Raw genomic sequence first — 22,394 nt, forward strand, 5'->3', positions numbered from 1 at the left:
ATACAATTTCTCTCGTCCCTTGCGTTGCGATTTATGTCCTAGCGGCTACTGGCCCAATAAGCAAGCCCCACCCGTAGCTCTTCGCTAGCTAGCTACCCTACCATGTACCAGGTGCTTTCGTTGGCCTTTTGAGGCTCGCTGAAAGCCAAGTTTTTAATTCTTTTGTAGCAGAGATACAAGCAGACAGATAGAAACTTAGTAAGAGAATTGTAAGACAACGCTCGAGCAAAATTCTTCTTGCTACTTTCAGTACCCCTTAGTGTTGGAGCGAGAGCATTTTGGTACTGCAAAATTCATAATGCCACTTTTGTTTTCTGCCGACATATTTTTCGGTGTTGTGAATACATAGTTTTATCTATGAAATGCCACATTTTCATAATACTTGAGTATGATACAGGACATGAACTAAATACAGACCTTCTCGAAGTCAAAAGTAGGTAATATCCCAGTAATTCGTGTTAAAATAGGCACAACAGACACTTAATGCTTTATTAAGGTAGACTGCAATTGTGACGTTTCTATAGTAAGTTGAATTACATTTTCGTCTAGAAATGAGTTGTCTTGCCGGTTGATCGATCAAGAGCATGGAAGGTAAAATTTTGCGAGGATTAAGTGCCTGAGAGATGACTTCCCTATCAATAGAAGTGCCTGAGAGATGACTTCCCTATCGATCTCCTTCATAGTTTTGTTTCTCAAATCAACAGAGTGCGTTATCATTCAGTAGAATACATGATGTAGTTTTGTCGGTCGATTTTCTTACTCTGCGACCGGAAGGTGTGTCAGTTGTTGACAACAAATTCCGCCTGTGATGGACACATCCTTGGGGAAAAATACGTAATGCAAAACACACTTTTGGAGCTATCACATGGAAAATATTATGTTCACACTACTCTTTGCTCGAGTTAGGTCTTTTAATAGGGCTCAGCCTTTTATTTCTTCTTAGGAAGTTAACGATAAAGGCATGATAACTTGTCACCAGTAACAGTATTGCATAAGAATGCTCAATGAGCGACCTGATGACGTTCATGCAAAACTGCGATAGTAGTTACTCTGTTGATTTTTGTAGTTTCGAATTAGAGCGTGAAGTACTCCTACACCAGTCTTCTGAATGTTGCCTGTAGAATGCAAATGTCGCATGATGGTTAAATGGTAATCCATCACTTATATCAGTAGTCTAGACTTCCTTAATGTGGAAAATTGCAAGATGATAACTATAATTTGAAATTCGAAAATGAGAGCTGATACATACACTGACAGCGTCGCGCCGCATTCATCTGGGCGGCGCCCGATTTCAGGCGGAGGGCGGCGTCTGGTCGCTGGCCGGGTAGCCTCTGCAGCGCGAGGAAACGCTGGAGCGTAGGCTATTCTGATCGCGACGGGCCGTCCTGCGGAATTGTTTCTGGAACTATTTGTTATTACTGGTGGGTAGAAAGTGAAGCGAATTATCTTCGATGTTCACTCACGCTCGTAACTTTAGACGATGACCGAAATCTGGTTAAAAAAAGTAAGAGATACAGTAGGACGCGAACACGCGACTAAAAGTTTAGAATGGTCGACCATTACCACTAGACCATGGCCTCACACAACACGACATCTCGGAAGTAGACAACACGTCCTCCTGACACTTACACATCTTACAGTGTTGCCAGATTGTGCAGATGGCCCGACTTAGGCGTTGTCAGGGGCAGTCGGTTTTACTGGGCCCCTTCAGTGAACGACTCGGACTTGAGTCACTGTGGCGGCCGGCCGGCGATCAGTTTTTATGTACCTTAAAGAGTGACGTATTCTTTTAAAAAAGTTTCAAGGTTAGTTTTTCGTGTATTTTAATTCTTTCTTAGATTACTAATTTTTGCCATGATTATTGATGGCAAAAAGTATAATTATCCCTTTTAAAAAAAAGTGCGACGTTAGTTCTTGAGCAATTTTATACGTAATTGGTTTTTCTGTGGAAAAATCTAAGTGCTTGACGGAATATGTATTCAGCCAGGTAGCCCACAAAAGTTTAGTGTATAGCAGTGAAATTTATGATTGTGCTTGTTGAAATATTCAGCTGCTGCAATTTTAGCCATGCTCTTGAGTTGCTTACCTAACCACACCCTTGGAAAAATAATAGCAAAAAACTTTTGACGAGCAGTACGACATGTGAAAGCCTAGCTTTCTTATAGCTGTGCTGTATGTATATTAATTTAAACCATCAACTTTTCCTATTTGTTTGTTCACATTACTTAACAGTGTTCTTGCTATAAGCTGACTGCAGCTCGTATGCTGTGCTTTGAATGTCTTCTGTCATGGGCTGGTGAGATCACGTGACATTAGCTTTGATTGGCTGATAAAAGCACATTCTAGTCTTGATTTCAATGCTCTGGAACCTACTGTGCTGTATACAGTGGAATTCTTGTGCAGTAGCTGGAATTTACACTTTTGGAATACAAAAATATCCATTGTCTATGTTGCCATGCATCAAAGATTGTTCCAAAACCGTTTTTGCTGCGTTTTGTTCTCTAAAGTGCCGGGAAGTTCTATGCTGGTGTATAAAACCTTCACCATTCAAAGGGTTGATAAGTGAAAGTACAATGTCATTTAACACTGAAAAATGTACTTTCACTAGATGTTTAGTGTATTTTCACCTGGACAAAAGTGTATTTTTAACTGGGAAATCCAGGAATTTTTTTTTCTTGTCCCCTATGCAGAAAATATAAGCTATAAAAGCTGGCTGCTCTGGGATGAAGGGTCTGGGCTTGTCTCAGCAACTGGTGTACTATGAACTGACCATAAGCTTTGGCTTCCAGCATCCTCTGCTGAGGGGACAAGTTGAACTGTGCAATCTATAGTTTCCTTTACTTCTTTGAATATTAAGATTTCTTTTGTTCTTGAGGTTTCGCTATGAAACCAAGATATGTCCAGTTTGGTTTGCTACATAAGAGTGTCCTAGTTGTAATCGTTTTTAGTCTTTTAAAGGCTCGTCATTCGTTTTTTGTTATCTGAGCACCAATTTTTGTCCTGTCTGTAGTGTCTATACATTGGAAATACTTCAGCTGAGAGAATATGAATGGTAACTTATTATGAACATATTAAAACCAAATGTTTCTTTAAACAAATGTACCTTGTTTTGCAGTACGACATGTGAAAGCTTAGCTTTCTTATAGCTATGCAGTATGTATATTAATTTAAACCATTAGCTTTTCCTATTTGTGTGTTCGCATTACTTAACAGCGTTCTTGCTATAGGCATATTTTATACAAATAGTGTAGTTAAAATGTTACAGATTCTCATGTTCTGCTTTTGAATTACTACAACAGGTTGAGCATTGATCAGCTTGACATTTTATGGAACTGCCTGGCTACAGATGCACAGTGTGCAGATGAGCTATTTTCTTGGTTGTTAAATCAAGCAAAGTCAAGAGATCAACATGCATTGGGTAGTGATGCTCTCAGACATCTGTATCTCCATAAACTGCCTGCCCTTGCTCCAGAGCGAATATCGATGACAGGGCTTGCTTTATTCCAGCAGTTGTGTTCCCTTGCACGTGATGCAGATATGTCACACTTGTGGAAAGTGGCATTGCGAGTGTCCAACACTGGTAAGTGTAGTTACATGTAAAGTAAAGGAACAAGATTTGTTGAAACCATGCATCCATTTGTAGAGTGTGTGTTTCTGTTATCTTAGCAAATGAAGACAGGTAATAATACTTTAAAAATACAGTATTGTCATCTGAAATAACTCGTACAGACAATTTGAAGCATATATTGCTTGACTGTGATATATTTTGAAACAATTCAGTGCACAGAATGGCATGCCACTATCAGCTCACCACCAGCACATTGCTCTCCTGGGTGAGTTTACACTCTGACTTCAGAACACCCTTTACAAACATGTCACATTTGTCTTCTTTTCAGATGTTGGTATTACACTAGGAAAATGTCTGCCTCGTAAACTACTTGTCCTGATTGCAAAGCTTGTAATCTTTGAGTTTTTTTATATCTTCCAGAACAAAACTATCCACTAACTCTATAAGAAAATCTGCTAATATGCATTTCTTCCCGAAACAAGGTAAAACTGTTGGTGGCACTAGTCATGAAAAGATGGAAGGACAACTTTTTGTACTACTTCATCTGTTTTTATTTGAATGGATGCTACTCTATCATCTGATCAATTCTGCCAACACCTTTCCTATAAATATTATAGTCAAGAGCAACATTGTGTCTGCATAATAGGCCCTGCTGGTGGCTGCACAACTACATTGATTGTGGACACACTGTGATTTGTTGACAGCGCCAATAGCTCTCCCTCTTATATCCTTCCATTTTATGCACAAGTGGTTTCTTTTGCTTCAAATTATTTCACTTCATTTTGGTTCCTGTTAGACAGCAGTGGTTTGGCAAAGCTCCTGTTTGTTCACCATACGAGTACCAATGGAAATGCTGTCTCTTGATCCCACAAGTAATCAAACACAGCAGGTGAACTGCAATATTGGTCCACGTAGAAGAGGAACCTCTTCAGGAGAGCCATACGTCCAGGTTCCTTTGTTCTCCTCACACCATTCAGTTCCGTGCTCTGAACAGAGCCTGTAGATGCATTACATAGCTGAAATATTTTGATTTTGTGGCTTGTTTTTCAAGTATGCACAGAACTTTACATGGTGTAAATTTGCACATACCTTCATCAACTGTGAGATTAGCGCACTGCAAAAATGAAGATCAGAAGACAGAACCAGTCACATTTTAGGTGATGGCTAGATATGCACTGTTCATTGTGGCATAGGTGAAAATTTGAAAAAATCACCATGAAAAATTATGGCTCGTAATACCAGCAGCAAAAGGAGTGTCGAGAACTGGATTGTTTGACCAATAGTCAGTGAGTTTAGACTTTTTCAGAACACGAACATCAGTGATAATAGCAGAAAACAATTAAATCGTGCTTATCTTTATCACTTTCAACTTGCCCCAGATTCTGTTAGGCTTCACTGTATTTTGTCTCCATCTTTTTGCAAATTCTGTATTTCAGTTCGTCTCGGTTTTTTTATTCCAATTATTTCTGGTGGCATGAACAATGAAAAACAATTGCACACATTTGATCTGATGTCAAGAGGTGCATGCACGCCAATTGCCTTTTGGAAAACATAAAGTATGAGCAGCACATCCACAGTACTCGAGCCAAGTTTAGCATCAACATGTTTTTTCTGTAGTATTTCATAATTTTTTTTTGAAGGTGTAGATGTTGAAGCAAAAGGCTGCAACAATTCAGCTTCCATGTCTTCTTCAGCTGTTGAAAATGATAAGCAATAAGCTTTACAAATTGTATTGTCTGCAAGAAAAATAGGTGAATTATTGCGGTATATTGATAATTATATATTGAATTATAATTGCACATATCTTCAGAATCTTCATAAACTGAATTCAAATCTGAATTGTCCAACTTTCCTCCAGAGCCAGAGTCGTCAAACAGTTCGTCTAGCATTCTCAGAATTTAATTTGCATCTAAATTCTCTGTTATAACGACCAGAAACGAGTAAGTTGCAACCAGTTACTCACAACAAACACGATGTGCAGCAGAAATGTATGTTTTATGTCACCTTCTGTAAGTTCAGACTCGGAGATGTGGCTTGGGGCAATGTCTAATAATAGAATTGCAGGGTGTGGTAGGTCTTTTGAGTTCAATTATTTTTAACAGCCAGGACAAATACACCAAAAAACCATTCTTTAAACAAATTGACATTCACTCAGACTTTTTTGAGCTCTGTAATAAAAAGGAAGTGCCGACATGCTTGTTCTTGAAGGCTCTTGGTTCCTCAGATGCGCCAGTTACAAATGATGAAATTTACGGTCACAACTTAAGTTGCTGCATGGTGCAGTGGTCAGCCTGTCCTTTGCCAGCTTCATGTCTTTGGCTGCTTCATTCTTTGAGCCAAATGCTTTTTGTAGTTTAGCCCCAGGTTCGTCAATTTTGTATAACTGATCAGATACCAGTTTATTTTCTGAAACTATTTTTTCAAGTTTTTCAACAAACTGCCTGCCTGCATCATTATCGGCAGAAAGTTTTTAACATGAAACAGCAGCATGCCTAACACTGTGACAATTTTTCCACTGGTGAAGTCAACCTGTACTTGCTTGGAATCTGTCAGATTAAAACTGTTTCACAGATGGGGATGTGAACCTGGGACCGTTGCCTTTCCAGGACAAGTGCTCTATTGACTGATCTCTGAATTTTTGGAAACAGTCCTCCAGACTGTGGCTAAGCTATGCCTCCGCAATATCCTTTCTACCAGGAGTGTTGTTCCTGCAAAGTACGTAGGAGAAATTCTGTGAAGTTTGTGTGTGTGTGTGTGTGTGTGTGTGTGTGTGTGTGTGTGTGTGTTTTTTAGAGACTGAATTATATATACGTAAGATAAAGTTTATGTCAACGCAAAGATTGTTTTGAACACTACAGAGCATTAACATGATGGCGTTATTGGTTCAAATGGCTCTGAGCACTATGGGACTTAACTTCTAAGGTCATCAGTCCCCTAGAACTTAGAACTACTTAAACCTAACTAACCTAAGGACATCACACACATCCATGCCCGAGGCAGGATTCGAACCTGCGACCGTATCGGTCGCGCGGTTCCACACTGTAGCGCCTTTAACCGCGTGGCCACCACGGCCGGCCGTTATTGGAAGAGTAACTTGTGGTTATTTCCTGCCATTACCAGAAAATTTGAAGTAAATTCCTAATTTTTAGTTTCTTCAGTCTGAATAAGTATGACTTTTGACTTTGCTTATTATGCACAAACTGTATTTATTTTATGGTATGCCTAGAAGAGGAATGCTAATGGGGTCAGAGTGAAAGGCGCATAGCTAGACACACCCAATTTTTGCATAGAGAACATAATAGCAGTGTGGACATTCGTAATGATAATGCATCTATTTTATTTGCAATCATAATATTAATACATGAGCGTTGAAAACTGAAGTACAAGGAGGCCAGTGAAACTTATATAATTCCAAAGGAACTTTGCCGTAGATGTGCATGAAAGAAAAAAATCATACATTAGGAGAGGTAAAAGGAAATAGACACACGTATGTGAAAAGTTTTCCTTTGTGTGTGACATTGCTACTAACTTACAGTGTTTTGTGACATTGCATTCTATGAACATTCATGTTTAAATTTTGTAGATAGTTGATTTGCAGTAACACACACATACTGGACAGCAACAATGCCACAACTGCCACACCATTGATGTTGTCAACAGTGGAAAATGAAACTTCGTAAAGAAGTCATTGGAGACACAAATGTTTGTTATTAGGATCATTTTTTCACTTACTTTGCTTAAGAGTAAATAGAACCAACTCTGCTTTTGTTTGCTGCTGTCACCTTAAAATTTAGTGTGTTCATAATTTTCAGTATCTTCATTTTGAGTAGCTACAATGTCCCATATTATAAGGAAACTGTATTTGTTTTGGGCTATGCCTCGAAGAAGAACATTAACGGGTTGGACCGAAAGACGAAGAACTAGAGAGAGACAATTTTTGCATAGAGAAAGTAACAGGAAAAAGTCAGATGTTGATAATGATAATTCTGTTGTTTTGAAAGATACATTTAAATTTGCACTGAACATAATTACAAATAATTTTGAGAACTGTAATTGCTGTTTGTTGAATTTGCAGTGCAGATTTTGTGATGCAAGTCATTTCGCATCTGAGGTGACTTTATGTGATACAGTGACATATTGTGCTGTTATAAGGGTAAAGTTAATGTGCTGCAGTGAACACAAAATTTATTTTTCAACGCAGTGTATCAAAGACTCCCTTCGAATGACTGAACAGTTAAAGAGAAATCAAAGACTAGTTTCAAGAATACGCGTAGCTACAATGCAGCATTTGCTATGGATCAGTTCTGCAGCTAAAATTTCTGACACTTTAAGATGCATGACATTTGCTATCACAGATGATACTAATCTTTCTTATTAAGTGTCAGAATTCTTTGCTATGTGTTACCCCAAGTTTTGATAGTTAAGTAAATGGTTCAGCAACAATCATAAAGTATTATTACGGAGAATGAGTGTCTTGTCTGCTTATAGAAATAAGTTCAAAACTTTCAGATGAACAGAATGTTGGGGTATGAGGTGGTGAATGGTGGTACTTAAATGAGATCTGCAGGAAGCCTTAGCGTTGATCTTTGTATCTTGTGCAGGAATAACATTATCAAGATCCCTTCACTGCCAGCTGGAACTAGCAATCCTTAGTGACATAATGAGAACAAGAAGTGTGTTCTTTTTTTTCTCTCTCCAGATGTAAGTATGGCTGCCATTCAGTACCTCAACAGCTACTATGTGGGACGTCAGCTGGATCACGAGTCAGAATTTGTATCACAATGCATGGCACATTTGGGAGTAGCTACTGCTGATCTTGAAGTAGCCGAGGAGTCCAGCTTGCTTTGCATACAACGAGCTCTGTTGCTGCTGAAAACACACCTGGAGACATTTCGGCGCAGGTAAGACCAATTTTGTGCTTGAGTCATCTTTTCTAGCTAGTTACAAATTTTGTTTAACAATAAAGATCCAAGTTCTTGTTTACTCTACATCTAATTGTGCGAAGTGTGTAAGTGTATAACAAAAAACTGTTGTACTCATTGAAGATTCTTGTTCAGCTATTTGGGATAACCAGGCAGACCAGAAGGTGTGATGACATGATGAAAATGTCTCTGCCTGGCAGGAAAGACTATGTTTTAGATCAAAGAGGCACAGCTTAATCAATTTAACTGCACCTTGTCCAACATTATTGCACCCATGAAGTGTGATTCAGGGATGGCTGCAAAAATACCCATCTACAACTTCCTCATTGGACTGAAAAACATTTTCAAGCCACCAGTTTCTTCTGTGAGGATGTGTCTGATAGACGTGGAACCCTGAAGCTTTTTTGTATTATTTTCCTTTCTGTGTTGCAAGTTTAATATCTGAGTGTCCTGTGTAATCCTTTCAGAGATGCAGCAAGTAATATCTCTGTACAGACCTGTTTCGAGACCCCAAACTCGGGGTTATAGAAAGTCAGGTGCCAAAAATCACTTAACACCATGTAGTGCTTTTGCATAAAAGCCAGGGATCCAATATGCCTCCGCTATTATAATTTTATAAATAATTTGTTCAGTCCTGACTTGTATATAGTTGCACTAGATACGTATTTGGAGGGCCAATGTGTTTTAGGTTGCTAGGCACTGTTCAAGTGAGGGCAGATGCCAGTGACCAGTCTGTATTAGAACCAGCCCAATATACTGAAGCTGGGATGTCTCATCTCTCAACAAGGCATCTTCTTATAATGAGACATGCTGTGAAAGTCCCAACACATCTGCAATTATTGTTGATGTACAGCAAAGTCACTAAACCAACTTTAGAGTAGCCATTTTAAGATGGCAAACACACATCTGCAAATTGAGTTCTGTATAGAGGTAGTAGTAAAGTGATAAGTTAAAATGTCACTCCTAATGTTGAAATTTTACTATATGCCATTGCCATTTTAAGCAGACACTCGTTCTTCAGCATCCCTTGGACTGTGTGTTGTACATACAATGATATAAGTTTGAAGGTACATTCAGTGGTATGTGTGGATACTGTCCACAGACTGTGATGTGAATAGAGTCTGTAATAAAGAAGTAATAAATTTAAGCTCCACATCTGAGGTGGTCTTTTACTGCATGGACAGTATATTTAGTAAGCAATAAACATCTTTCCTTTCATCATTGTGCAGGGGTATTGGGGAGGACAAGTTTCATAAAGGTTTGAAAATTTGTGCAGCATGTGTGCTTGACTCAAGACAAACAAATAGTTTCTAAATGTAATACTTGCCTTGTTGTGTCAAACATTTAACATGAGGGTGTTCCTCTTAATGAGAAGAATATGACAGCATTTAAAATTTTTGAATTCAATAAGTAATAATGAAGCGTATGTGAAATCAAATTTTGGTTGCATGTGGAAGCTGTTAGATAGGCACTCTGCAATTGAAACCGGGTTCTCGGTCAGTGCACAAGATGTCAAGTGTGTAAAATTCAGTACTTTATCAACATTTGTTCTCACTAAAATATTTAAAAACATAAAGCACCTTGTCCAAAAGTGCATGTCCATGTACATGTTGCTCACTCATGCTTGTTACATCATACAAAAATGGTATACAATAGCACATCTGTTTGTATGTGCTGGGCACATACTAACTAACCAGTGCAAATCCACTGGTCCACAGAATGTGGATTCGCACTGGTTAGTGTGTGTCCACCATATGTAAAACAGATGTGCTGTTGTGTGCTGTGTTTGTATAAAGTAACAAGCTTCTTTGAGCAATATGTATATGGGCATGGCATTTTTGACAGGGTGCTATATGTTTTTAAATGTTTTAGTGATGACAGATGTTTATAATGTCAAGTAGAAAAACTCATGACAGACATCTTATGCGTAGGTTCAGTGTAAAATGAACATACTTTACAACAGAAAGATGATAATGACCAGACGATGGCAGCAGTGCCCGTTGGAAAAAGTCATTTTAAATAAAAAAAATTATGCACTCTTAGCTTTTGAACGGTTTTTAACAATGAAAACAGATTGCCGTTAAGTACTCTGAAAATGAGAAAATTCAATTAGTAATATAGAGTAGTCCAGGTGGGCAATACCATTGCCTGCTTCATTATTCTTCCACACAAGATCACGTTCCATGTGCTTAAAATGTATAGTGTGTGCTCTGTTAAACTTTAAGCTACCCAGAAGTCACTTCTCAGTTGCCGAGGCACTCTGTACCCTCCAGTTAGTAGTGAGAAAATGATTTACAATAGCCAGTGCCTATTGGGAAACTACAGTTCAAGATGACTGTATCCCCTGCATGATCTTTTCTCACTGATGGAAGAAGAGCAGTTGCAAGTAATGAACAGAAACTTTGATCAGTAAAGCTAGACACTTGATCAGTAGTGCCCATCCTCCCAAACATAGGGACGAGGTGAAGTAGTGCTCACCAGACTCAGAGTAGAGCACAGCCATGGGACTCACTGCTATCTTTTTGGACAAGAGGATCCACCAGTATACATTCTATTTTAATATAACCCTGTCTAGACACCACACATATTTTAATTTGTTGCATTTCATTGCCAACAATGGGGCAATCCTCAAATTTCATGAGGAACTTTTATCAGTTTCATTTGATGATAACATGAGTATTGCAAAAAGATTAAAATGTTACATGGAGTCAGACCACCTACGTGAGCTGTTATGTGCGGGATTTTAATGCCTTACAGGTTGACTGGTTCACCCGTTAGTTTTTATTGTGATCAGCTAGTCAAATTTAAGCTAAGTTCATGACGGAAATCTGATTTGAAAACACACGTTAACATTCGACAACTGATCATATAAGTGCACACTGACACATGGTTACAAAGATAGAAGTTGCTCTTGTGCTGTTCAATTGATTGTGTTGTTTCAGGTGTGTTTCTGTTATTTTTGTTTGTTGGATGTTGCAAAGACCAAGTGAAACCGAAGGCAAGAATGTTGACACCAGGCTACTAATTGACAAAGTAGAAAAAAGGCCAGCACTGTATCGCATTTGCATAAAAATAAAATTTTGAAATCATGATCTTGGGGAAAAATTGACTTTGATCTTCTTTGAGTAAAATGATTCAAGAAAAAGAGAAAAATCCAGATAAGAAGACTTTATCGTTAACTTTTTCATTCATATCATATGATCTGTATGTTGAAGTGGATGTTCCGCAACAATCCAGTTGCTAAATGTAGTCGAAATATTGTCTATTGATGAAGTGGGTCATCCATTGTGGGTAGCATTTATACTTGTGAGATTTCCTTCCAAGATGTCATGTTTAAATCCATCTCTGATTCCAACATAGTTAGGAAAAACTGTAATTGGTTTTAGCATGTGTTCAGCACTACCCACACTGATATCAAATGGGTGATGTAGCATTCTCTACTTATTAAACTCTGTACTAAAAGTATGCTTAACATATTCAACATATCTATGTGCTAAAGTTAGCCAATAGCTAAATATACTTTTTTCATAAGTCAGTTTCTACCCTCTGTAAGAAGTCGTTAAATTTTCCCAACAACCCACATGCTCTGTCACACACATAATCGCATTAGAAAGCACCATGATGGAGTTTTCTGTTAAAAGGTTGTTGTGGTATATCCAAGTCAAATAGTCAAATATTTTCCAGTGAGTTGTTTTGTGTACAATGGAATCTCTGAAAATTCCTGAGTCACTGCCTTTTCCATAAACTTGAACGTATACCCAGAGAAAGCACATAGAGCCAGCAGCACTGGAGAAAAAAAGGTTTCTAAGGACTTGAATGTTCTGAATTTTGCTTTCCAATATGTTTACCATTAGAGCTTTGATACAGCGAACAAATATTGTGTACTACTCAAATCCTTGGGATATTTCAAACCATTTTTCTTTATATGGTATAAGCATTATGTGTCCTTTAATTTCAGGCAGATAACTTTGCATGCTCGCAAAATTATGCGAGATATACTCTATTTTCCAGTTTTATATGGGTAGAGGAGCTCTGCCACTGAACAAATGCTTGCATGATATCTGAAACTGAAACAGTCCGTGAGGAGTAACTGTACTCCTCCTGAACACTCTTGAAATTCGATTGATGGTGTCAACGTGTGTTACATTTGAACTTAGTCTCATATGTACTGATATTTTACTATGTTCATTATTTATTGTGTTAATCGTATGTGTGAACATGCATTCTAACGTTCGTAATAGACATTTAAAAAAATTAAGGTTAATTATTTTTTCATTTTCATAGTATTATACTCCATTTAATTGCTGTTTGTCACTCATGATGTATCCATTCCTCAGTGTTTTGTTTCTGAATGATAAAGGAGTATGCTATACACCAGTTCCAAACTAGGGCATCGATAGGAAGGTAGAGTTGGACTTCATGCAGACCTGCCCCACATGAGTTTCCTATTTTGTTCTGTTAAGTGTTAATATGGCTGAGTGCTCATAGTAACTGCTGATTTATGTAATGTGTTTCACATTTCAGTAATTCTTCATTACTTTGGTTGTCATCCCACCCTCTCTGTGGATTTCTCAGTGGTGAGGGCAGTGTTGGTATTGGTTGGTGGAGCTTTGAGACAGTGAGAGGGGGAGGGGGGGGGATAAGTTTGACTCTCCACACAGGTTTTGGTTGTGGAGGTTCTTTCCTCCCTAACATTGACAATGTTGATATTCTCTAGAAAGATACTAATATTTATCTAAGGAATATGTCAAATTAGGATTGCTTGTGAAAAGTAATTTCATATATTTAATTAAGTGCATACATTCATTTTTGGGAAGGGGGTCATCATGGCCCCTCTTCATATATTTTCACTCCCATGGTCCAGAAGACTTCCATAGCATTCATTAGTTATTATTTACTCTTTACAAGGTTGACATGTATATATTTGGTACAGCACCGTCTGGACTCATTTCTGACCTAAACTAATCACCCGTCTCTCACCCACAGCAACCAACTGAAGCCCAGACTCAGTTGGGTTTGTTGTTAAACTATCCAAACACAGCTGATAAATTAATTTTCACATATGCTTTTGCACAGCATTCAACAAGTAGGGCATCCATGTTGTACAGACCAGTCTGCTGTTAATTCAACATGTTCAATGTACCATATTCTTTCTTCAGGTATCACTATTGCACCAGATACTCCCAACACCTATAATTGCAAATAATCTAATACCATATTATATACTTTATGTTTTCAGGTGTGATTGCAATCGTGGGATATTCTTTACATGTATCATTTTCAAAAGGAATCTTAACATATTGCTTCTTTTTCCCATTTATTAAATGTTGTAAATCTTCTACTTTTTTGAACAAACAGCTGTTGGCGATGGGTGTCCAGAACAGAAAATTATGAGTAGATTATTCATCTGAGTGAAATGTGCATGATGTGTGACAACTTGAAAAGAGCTGCATAATCAAAACTATTGTGGAGATCAAGCTGACACTCAAGTTTTTACACAGTCTGTACCAACATATCAAAAACAAAATTCATTGATTTATGCTAAGCTAAGACTTTTTCTCCTTACCATGATACTATAGGCGCTGAAGTTAGATTAACATATTGAAGGCGAGTGATGTAGCTCCTGCATCACATGGATTATATTCCAAAAAGACAAGCAAAGTGGGACCTATGTCGGCTGTTTCTAAGGTTTATAAATGTATCCCAACATTTGTGTTACATCTGTCGTTTGAATAAAGATACTGTGTGATGCTTGTACCATCACAAAAAACCACAGATGGCAGCAACTGTCACTAATATTGGAAGGAAAGGAATGCAGACAACATTAAATGCCACAGAGCAAAGTAACACACGCATTTCCCTTGTTGCCAAACACTGCATCTCAGTCATGGGCAGTACAAAGGACATCAATTGTTGTCTGCTTCATACTTTGGATTTACAATACTGAAAACAGAAAAGGGCTAGCCAAAGGTCTAATTGCTTGGAAGCTGAAAGAAAATTATCTATCACAGCAAGACCATATTCTGTTTGTACATTGGAAAGACACTAGGAGTATATTTCTTTTGATACAAAACACAAAATGACAGTGCCACAACAAAATTAGGAATGATTGAAATGTGGATATCAGCTTTTATTTTAGATTGTAATAAAAATAGTACTGTTGTAGACTGCAGTGACCAGCTAATGGGAAATTGCCTGTTTTAGAGGAAGCAAATCAAGTAGTTGAAGAAAGCTTTTTTCACATCTTGATGATGATGATTGTTAATTCATATGTTTTACTCAAACATGGCCTACTAGCAAATGTCTTTGAATTAGTTACTGAACTGGCAGCAGTTTTAAGAAAGATGATCTGGTTGAATCAGCTTAAACTCAAAATAGTTCACCTGTAAACAGACTCAGTGGAGGACATTTTCCTTGACTGATTCCCACCACGGTAATGTGAAAATGATTTCAGAGGAGATGTAAGGTTGCCCAAATGAAGCGAGGCAAGATCTGAAAGATATAAAAGATACCAGGCACTATTGTGAACAATGTGATGTAGGACTTCATTTTCCAAAACACCTTGAAATTTTTCATGCTAAGCCAAATTTAATTAAGTGATTTTCAGTAGAAATCTGAGTTTTTAGAGAATTTTATTTTTAGTGCCAACTTCTGATTCTGTCTCCATTTAGGGAATGAATGGCAAAAGAAAATAATTTGTTTGTTTGTTTTGAATCAACACATTTTCATTTCAATATAAAAGATGGACCTGGAAGAGCAGATGAACAGAGTGGACAGTGTCTTGAAAGGAGGATATAAGATGAACATCATCAAAAGCAAAACGAGGATAATGGAATGTAGTCGAGTTAACTCGGGTGATGCTGAGGGAATTAGATTAGGAAATGAGACACTTAAAGTAGTAAAGGAGTTGTGCTATTTGTGGAGCAAAATAACTAATAATGATCGAAGTAGGGAGGATATAAAATGTAGACTGGCAATGCCAAGGAAAGCGTTTCTGAAGAAGAGAAATTTGTTAACATCGAGTATAGATTTAAGTGTCAGGAAGTCGTTTCTGGAAGTATTTGAATGGAGTGTAGCCATGTATGGAAGTGAAACAGGGACGATAAATAGTTTGGACAAGAATAGAGTAGAAGCTTTCGACATGTGGTGCTACAGAAGATTGCTGAAGATTAGATGGGTAGATCACATAACTAATGAGGAGGTGTTGTCTAGAATTGGGGAAAAGAGAAATTTGTGCCACAACTTGACTAGAAGAAGGGATCGGTTGGTAGGACATGTTCCGAGGCATCAAGGGATCACCAATTTAGTGTTGGAGGGCAGCGTGGAGGATAAAAACCGTAGAAGGAGACCAAGAGATGAATACACTAAGCAGATTCAGAGGGGTGTAGGTTGCGGTAGGTACTGGGAGATGAAGAAGCTTGCACAGGATAGAGTAGCATGGAGAGCTGCATCAAACCAGTCTCTGGACTGAAGACTACAACAACAATAACATAAAAGATGGTCACTGATGTAAGTTTGTTTCATTGCAGTATTTCATAGAAAAAAGACACTTCTTTCAAATGCAATAAACTGACAGTTTGTGCAATAAAACCTACGACACAAAATTCAGAAGTAGTGTGAAAGAGGACAGTGTCAGTCAGCTGAAGTACAAGCTAGCTGCTCAGTACTAAAAATATTAAATTACAGATGGGCAACTAGCAGCCCACTTGCCAGATCTGTGCTGCAATTGGTTTCAATCCAGCACATGGAAAATATTCGTAGAAGGGAGAGAGAGTGAGGTGCTAGCTTGCATGCTACTCTGCCCAGGGCCCATTTTCAAATATTTTTGCCAATGCTCAGCTTGTCTCGGGTTTGATGCTCATAATGGAAACCAGTGAAAACTTTGCTCACTGCACACTGCCATTTCGCAACCGCTGGATTTGAACAACAGTTGAATGACCAGCCAGTGGCCAAAAATTGTAAAAGTACTGCTACTTGCTTGTTGACTGCGGTTGAATATCTGATTGCCAAATTTTTTTTCTGTTTTTCTTGTATTAACACCAGTAAATAATGGTTGTACATTGTGAATGTATTATAGCACTGCATCTGTTGAAATTAAAGGTAATTCATAATGAGTTGCTGCAACCAGTTGCTTTTATAGGCATCTCTTTTTACGTGATAACATTTATAGATGGCTGGCATCCCATCTTCAGTTGTGTATATTTATTTATGTGTTGTGAACATTGTTTCTGTACTAATGGCCTTGCAGAAGCTCGCAATGTAAGATCTTAATACTTTTGTTGTAAAGTGTCGTAAATAAAGAAACAATGTTCACACTGTATAAATAAATATATTCATATGAAGTTGAGGTGAATGTACAATGCATGTTTTGAGGCATAATTTATTGGTGTGGTACACAAAGGGTGCTATTCATATTAGTGTGTTACATCCATGAATGTTAACATCATGGATGCTAAAGCTTTGATTTTATGCGCTTGAACCATTGCTGTTGTGTCATGTAACAAGGCAGCCTGCAAGCGTAAGTAAGTATGTGCATCAGGCCTGTGGCTCATCAAAGGTTGTCCATGCCTGTGTTAAAGGAAAAGGTTTTGTTGTATGTCGTGTTGCTCTCTGAGCAGTTCAGCTGCCGAATGGGGAAAAACAAAATCTCCCCTGGTTTCTCCTTTCTCTTGTACCTATATTTTCTCTAGTTTCACCAATGTCTCGCATTACATTAGAGACATTGTTATCTGTTTGGGAATTCAGATGTTTTCCTATGATTGTGGGAACTGGACTAAAGTTTCTAGTGGTTGTCACAGAGTAAACAAGAAGAAAAAAAATTTATTTGTAATCCCCAGACCAGCAATATAAGTTTTATATGCATATATTATTCACATTACATATGAAGCTTTCTGTTCTGTCCCATTTTCACAGCACTGTGTATCTTTGTTCTTAAACATTTCTGTACACAGATATGCTTATCATCTTCGGAGGTGGATGCTGGAAGGTCATGGTGTTGGCAGCCATGTCCTTGCAGGCGATCGTGACCGTGGTTCTATGCCAGTGCGTGTGGTGGTACAACCAGCTGGAATGACAGACAAAACTACTCTTGAGCTATTGAGCACTGACTATGTAGCTGATCTACGTGCTGAAGTGGCTCATTGGTGGAATCCACGTGCAGCTGACGGCCCAATTCGCATTATCACTCAAGGACAGGAGCTCACTACGGAACTTGATGAAAAAACTTTGCAGGAGATGGGTTTTAAGGACTTGCAGGTATAGTTAAGAGCAACTCTCTCTCTCTCCTCTCTCTCTCTCTCTCTCTCTCTCTCTCTCTCTCTCTCTCTCTCTGCATTTTCAAGAAATCATGATTCCACTAGGATCCAGGTATCCTTGTTATAGGTATTGGAGCCATCCAATGCCTTTTGAACATATATTCTTAATTAATTCTGTGATAACCATACAGTTGTGTGTCATTTCACAACATACCCATGAAATGCAGATTGATTTTTCTAAATTTGGATTTATTGAGAAAATAATCTTTTGTTGTGTGCCCTTTTTTAATGTTTTTGTGTGTGGATTGTATAGATGTGCAACACAGCTTGTTACACTTACTGTGTAGATAAAGTGTCATTTAAATGCAGGACGGACTAAAAGGTAAAAACAACTATACATGAGAAATTCAGCTGATAATCAGTGCATAAACTTCATTTAAAATGTTGCAAAGCTTGTGTTGTCCTATGGCAAAGCTAAGTAATACAGCGAACGTGCATGTTCGGCAATAGCAGACTTACTTGGTTGCAAAAGGAGAGTGCAGCATTGATGTTCGATGCAGCATTCTTCCTCAGTGCACGCATGTTGTGACTTATATATGTCAAACCAAACTGGCAAGGTATTTTGTCAATTCCATTCTTCTGCAATAAAAAATTGTCCTTCACTGATCCCAGTAAGTCGCTGATCTTAGATGTTGGCTGGAAAACCACTTTCGCCTGAAAATTATGGAGGATTCTTGCTGTTTTAAACGAAATATTCCCAACAAAGGAAAGAAAGGCTAGAGATTTTGCTGATGTGCTCTCCTCTTTACCCATTTCCTGGGTCTTGATTTTAACTGTTAATCTACCAGGTAGAATATCTGTTTTCTTTGAACACTGTCTGTAGGTGGTTGGGCTCTATAGTTAACGATACGGCATCTGATACTGTGAGAGCTATGTGTACAAAGTGTTTTAGGCACACACACAATTCATGATGGGTGATGGCCACTTGGTGATCATAAATTCAAGGGGCGTACAGAAATTAAAGAGACAAATAGATGTAGGAAACAAACTGTATTTTTACAGAATGAGACATTTACTGCTTCTGAAGGTAATCACCAGCAATGTTAGTACACTTATCCCAATGATGAACTAGTTTTATTTTTGATGTTTGAGTCACTCACACAAACTCTTTGACTTTCTTGTTGTTGATGAACTCAGGTTCAAAATGGTGGATCCAAATATCATCACGAGTTTAAATGGCAAAGTGCCTATTGGCTTCTGTCTCGGTTCTTCGGTTGACATTTGTTTGACGATTATTCTGACGTTTAGCCAGCACGGGTGGTGATTTGACAGTTTGTGTAGGTATTGGTATGTGTATCAGTTTTCAGTACATGCTGTGTTCCAAGTCTTCCCCATCTCTCATGAGCAGCACATGTAGAAAGGGTAGCTGGTGGTCTTTTCTACCTTCAGGGTAAATTTTATGTTGGTGTGGAGGTTGTTCAGGTGTCTTAGGAAGTCACTGAGCTGTTCCTTACCGTGGCTCCACACAAGGTATTGTCAACATGTCTGTACCATACCTTAGGTTTGCAAAGTGACAAGTTCAGTGCTTGTGCTTCGAAATGTTCAATTAAGAATTTGATCATAACTGGACTAAGTGGACTACCAATGGTGATGCCTTCTAGCTGTTCAAAGAAGTTACCATTCTACATAAAATAGCTTGTGGTGAGACATACATGAAGGAGCATAATGATGTTTTGCAGAAAAATGGAACCGTTGTATTCCAGAGAGTCAGTAAGTGGCACTTTCATAAACAAAGAAACATCATCAAAGCTGACCAGGATCTCATTTGGTCCAAGTTTTAGTTTCTTCAGCTTCTCAATGAAATGACCTGAGTCCTTTATGTATTTGTTAGTTTTTCCCCTATTGGCTGGAGCAGACAGGACAAGTACTTTGCTAGTTTATATATTGGTGAGACATGAGCGCTAACAATCAATCTTAATGGAACATTAATGTTATTGATCTTATCCATTCAGCTGATGTAGTAGGATTTCTGTGTTTTGCAGTTTCCCCTGTATGTCGGCCAAGAGAAAAGACTCCTTGATTTGTCGATTGGTATTCCACGTAATCCGCTGCATCTGATCTGTGCTTAGTTTTTGGTACATTGTCGGATCTAAGAGGTCCCGTATCTTTTACTCATAATCTTTGGTCTTCATTACGATGATCGCATTCCCAAAATCGGCAGGCAGCATCAGTATGATCTTCTCAGTGTTAAGACTCTTGATAGCTTGTAACTCTTCTTTCTTTAGGTTGCAAGCTAGTGGTTCTTCTCGGGACAGCACTTCAGTGGTATTTCCTCAGCCCTTTCACAAGGAAGGGTCCAAATGGCATTTTTCTATTAGCAAAGATGTATTTTATTGGTGTAGTTCTTGGGATGACAGCAAAAGTCCCTCCTTTTTGAAGGACAGGCTGTTCCTCTATGCTAGAAAAAGACCCACAGCTACCCTTTCTGGATGTACTGGCCACAAGGGATGTTGGAAACCTAGGGCAGAACATGTGTCGAAAAATGACACACATGGACCGATGCCAAAACAGACTGTCAAAGCACCACCCAAGCCAGAAAAGAGGCATGATTAATACGCTTGTATTGGGAGCAAGACAAATACATGAACCGCAGCACCGCAGATGTGAGATGCAACACCTGGAAAGCATTCTGAGGAACAGTGGGTACTCTGATAGCTGCGTAAGAAGTGTGAGAATCAACACCTGGCAAAGTGACACATCAGATAAAGAAATGTTGGATATGGCCTTTCTACCACACATTCCGAGAGTGATGGATAGAACCGGCTGTATATTGCACGAACAAGGCATAAAAACGAAACACATAAAAAAAAAAGTTTTGCATCACCTCAGTTCCGAGAGTTCCAGAACCTGTACAGAAAATTGGAATAGAGATCAACATAAACATCATTTCCGCCCTTTTTATTGCTCATAAAAACCACACATTGCGTGTTTTACTACCATACAGCTAGACTTTCAAAGGTGGTTGTCCAGATTGTTGTACACACCGGTACCTCTGATACTGTTGGTCCAGATTGTCCCACTCCTCAATGGCGATTCGGTGTAGATCCCTCAGAGTGGTTGGGGGGGGGGGGGGGGGGGGGCGTCACGTCCTCCCTTAACAGCCCTTTTCAATCTATCCTAGGCATGTTCAGTAGGGTTCATGTCTTGAGAAAATGCTGGTCACTCTAGTTGAGCGATGTTGTTATCCTGAAGGAAGTCATTCACAAGATGCGCACAATGGGGGCGTGAATTGTCATCGATGAGGACGAAAGCCTCACCAATATTCTGCTGATATGGTTGCACTATTGGTCGGAGGATGGCATTCCCGTATCCTACAGCTGTTACGGCACTTTCCATGACCACCAGTGGTGTATGTCGGCCCCACGTAATACCACCCCAAAACAGCAGGGAACCTCTACCTTGCTGCACTCGTTAGGCAGTGTGTCTAAGGCGTTCAGCCTGATCGGATTGCCTTCAAACACGTCTCCAACGATTGTCTGGTTGAAGGCATATGCGGCACTCATTGGTGAAGAGAACATGATGCCAATCCTGAACAGTCCATTCAGTATGTTGTTGGACCCATCTGTACTGTACTGCATGGTGTCAAGGTTGCAGAGATGGACCTCACCATGGACGTCGGGAGTGAAGTTACGCATCATGCAGCCTATTGCGCACAGTGAGCCGTAACTCGATGTCCTGTGGCTGCACGAAAAGCGTTATTCAACATCGTGGCATTGCTGTCAGGATTCCTCTGAGCCATAATCCTTAGGTAGCGGCCATCCACTGCAGCAGTAGCCCTTGGGTGGCCTGAGCAAGGCATGTCATCAACAGTTCCTGTCTCTCTGTATCTCCTCCATGTCCGAACAACATCGCTTTGGTTCACTACGAGACGCCTGGACACTTACCTCGTTGAGAGCCCTTCCTGGCACAAAGTAACAATGCGGAAGTGATTGAGCCGTGGTATCGACCATCTGGGCATGGTTGAACTACAGTCAAAATGAGCCGTGTACCTCCTTCCTGGTGGAATGACTGGAACTGATTGGCTGTCGGACCCCCTCCGTCTAATAGCTGCTGCTCATGCATGATTGTTTACATCTTTGGGCGGGTTTAGTGGCATCTCTGAACAGTCAAAGGGACTGTGTCTGTGATACAATATCCACAGTCAACATCTGTCATCAGGAGTTCTGGGAACCGGGGTGATGCAAAACTTTTTTTGATGTGTGTATTTATAAACTGGCAAAGGAGAAAACGGGCCCACTTGCAGTGTCGAGAATGTGCCTAACACCATGTACGTGAAGAAAAGTTTGTGTTGGAGTGGCTGGATGATCAGGATCACCAAACATATTTGGCATTGTCGGTTGGGGCAGGTGGAAAAATTGATTATGGCGGAACATGTGTTGTGTGAGACAGACCAAATACTAAAATTGGTTGACATGAAAGTTCTTGCTGTAGAGAAGAGCTATCACTCGTGCTTGTTCAGCGAAGCTGTAGAAATACACAGACATGAGAATAGCTTCAACAAGGAAGAAAAAAGCCTCAGGGTGAATGGTTCCTGGATACCCCTTGTGCAGCGAATGGCTGTTGCTGGTAGCAAGAGGAGAACTGCACCAG

The 22,394-nt window shown here is 39.2% G+C and overlaps 1 protein-coding gene across 1 annotated transcript in view; it reads left to right on the forward strand.

Annotated features, from left to right (window-relative positions):
• The window catches only part of LOC124602586 (ubiquitin carboxyl-terminal hydrolase 34), a 499,996-nt gene that overhangs the window by 161,271 nt on the left and 316,331 nt on the right, over positions 1-22,394 (forward strand). Inside the window, exons 18-20 of the mRNA XM_047136330.1 lie at positions 3,300-3,580; positions 8,268-8,469; positions 17,442-17,745. Of these exons, the coding sequence (XP_046992286.1) occupies positions 3,300-3,580; positions 8,268-8,469; positions 17,442-17,745 (787 nt within the window). The remainder of the gene's footprint in view (positions 1-3,299; positions 3,581-8,267; positions 8,470-17,441; positions 17,746-22,394) is intronic.

The sequence above is a fragment of the Schistocerca americana genome, chromosome 1 (assembly GCF_021461395.2).
Source record: "Schistocerca americana isolate TAMUIC-IGC-003095 chromosome 1, iqSchAmer2.1, whole genome shotgun sequence".
NCBI lineage: Eukaryota > Metazoa > Arthropoda > Insecta > Orthoptera > Acrididae > Schistocerca > Schistocerca americana.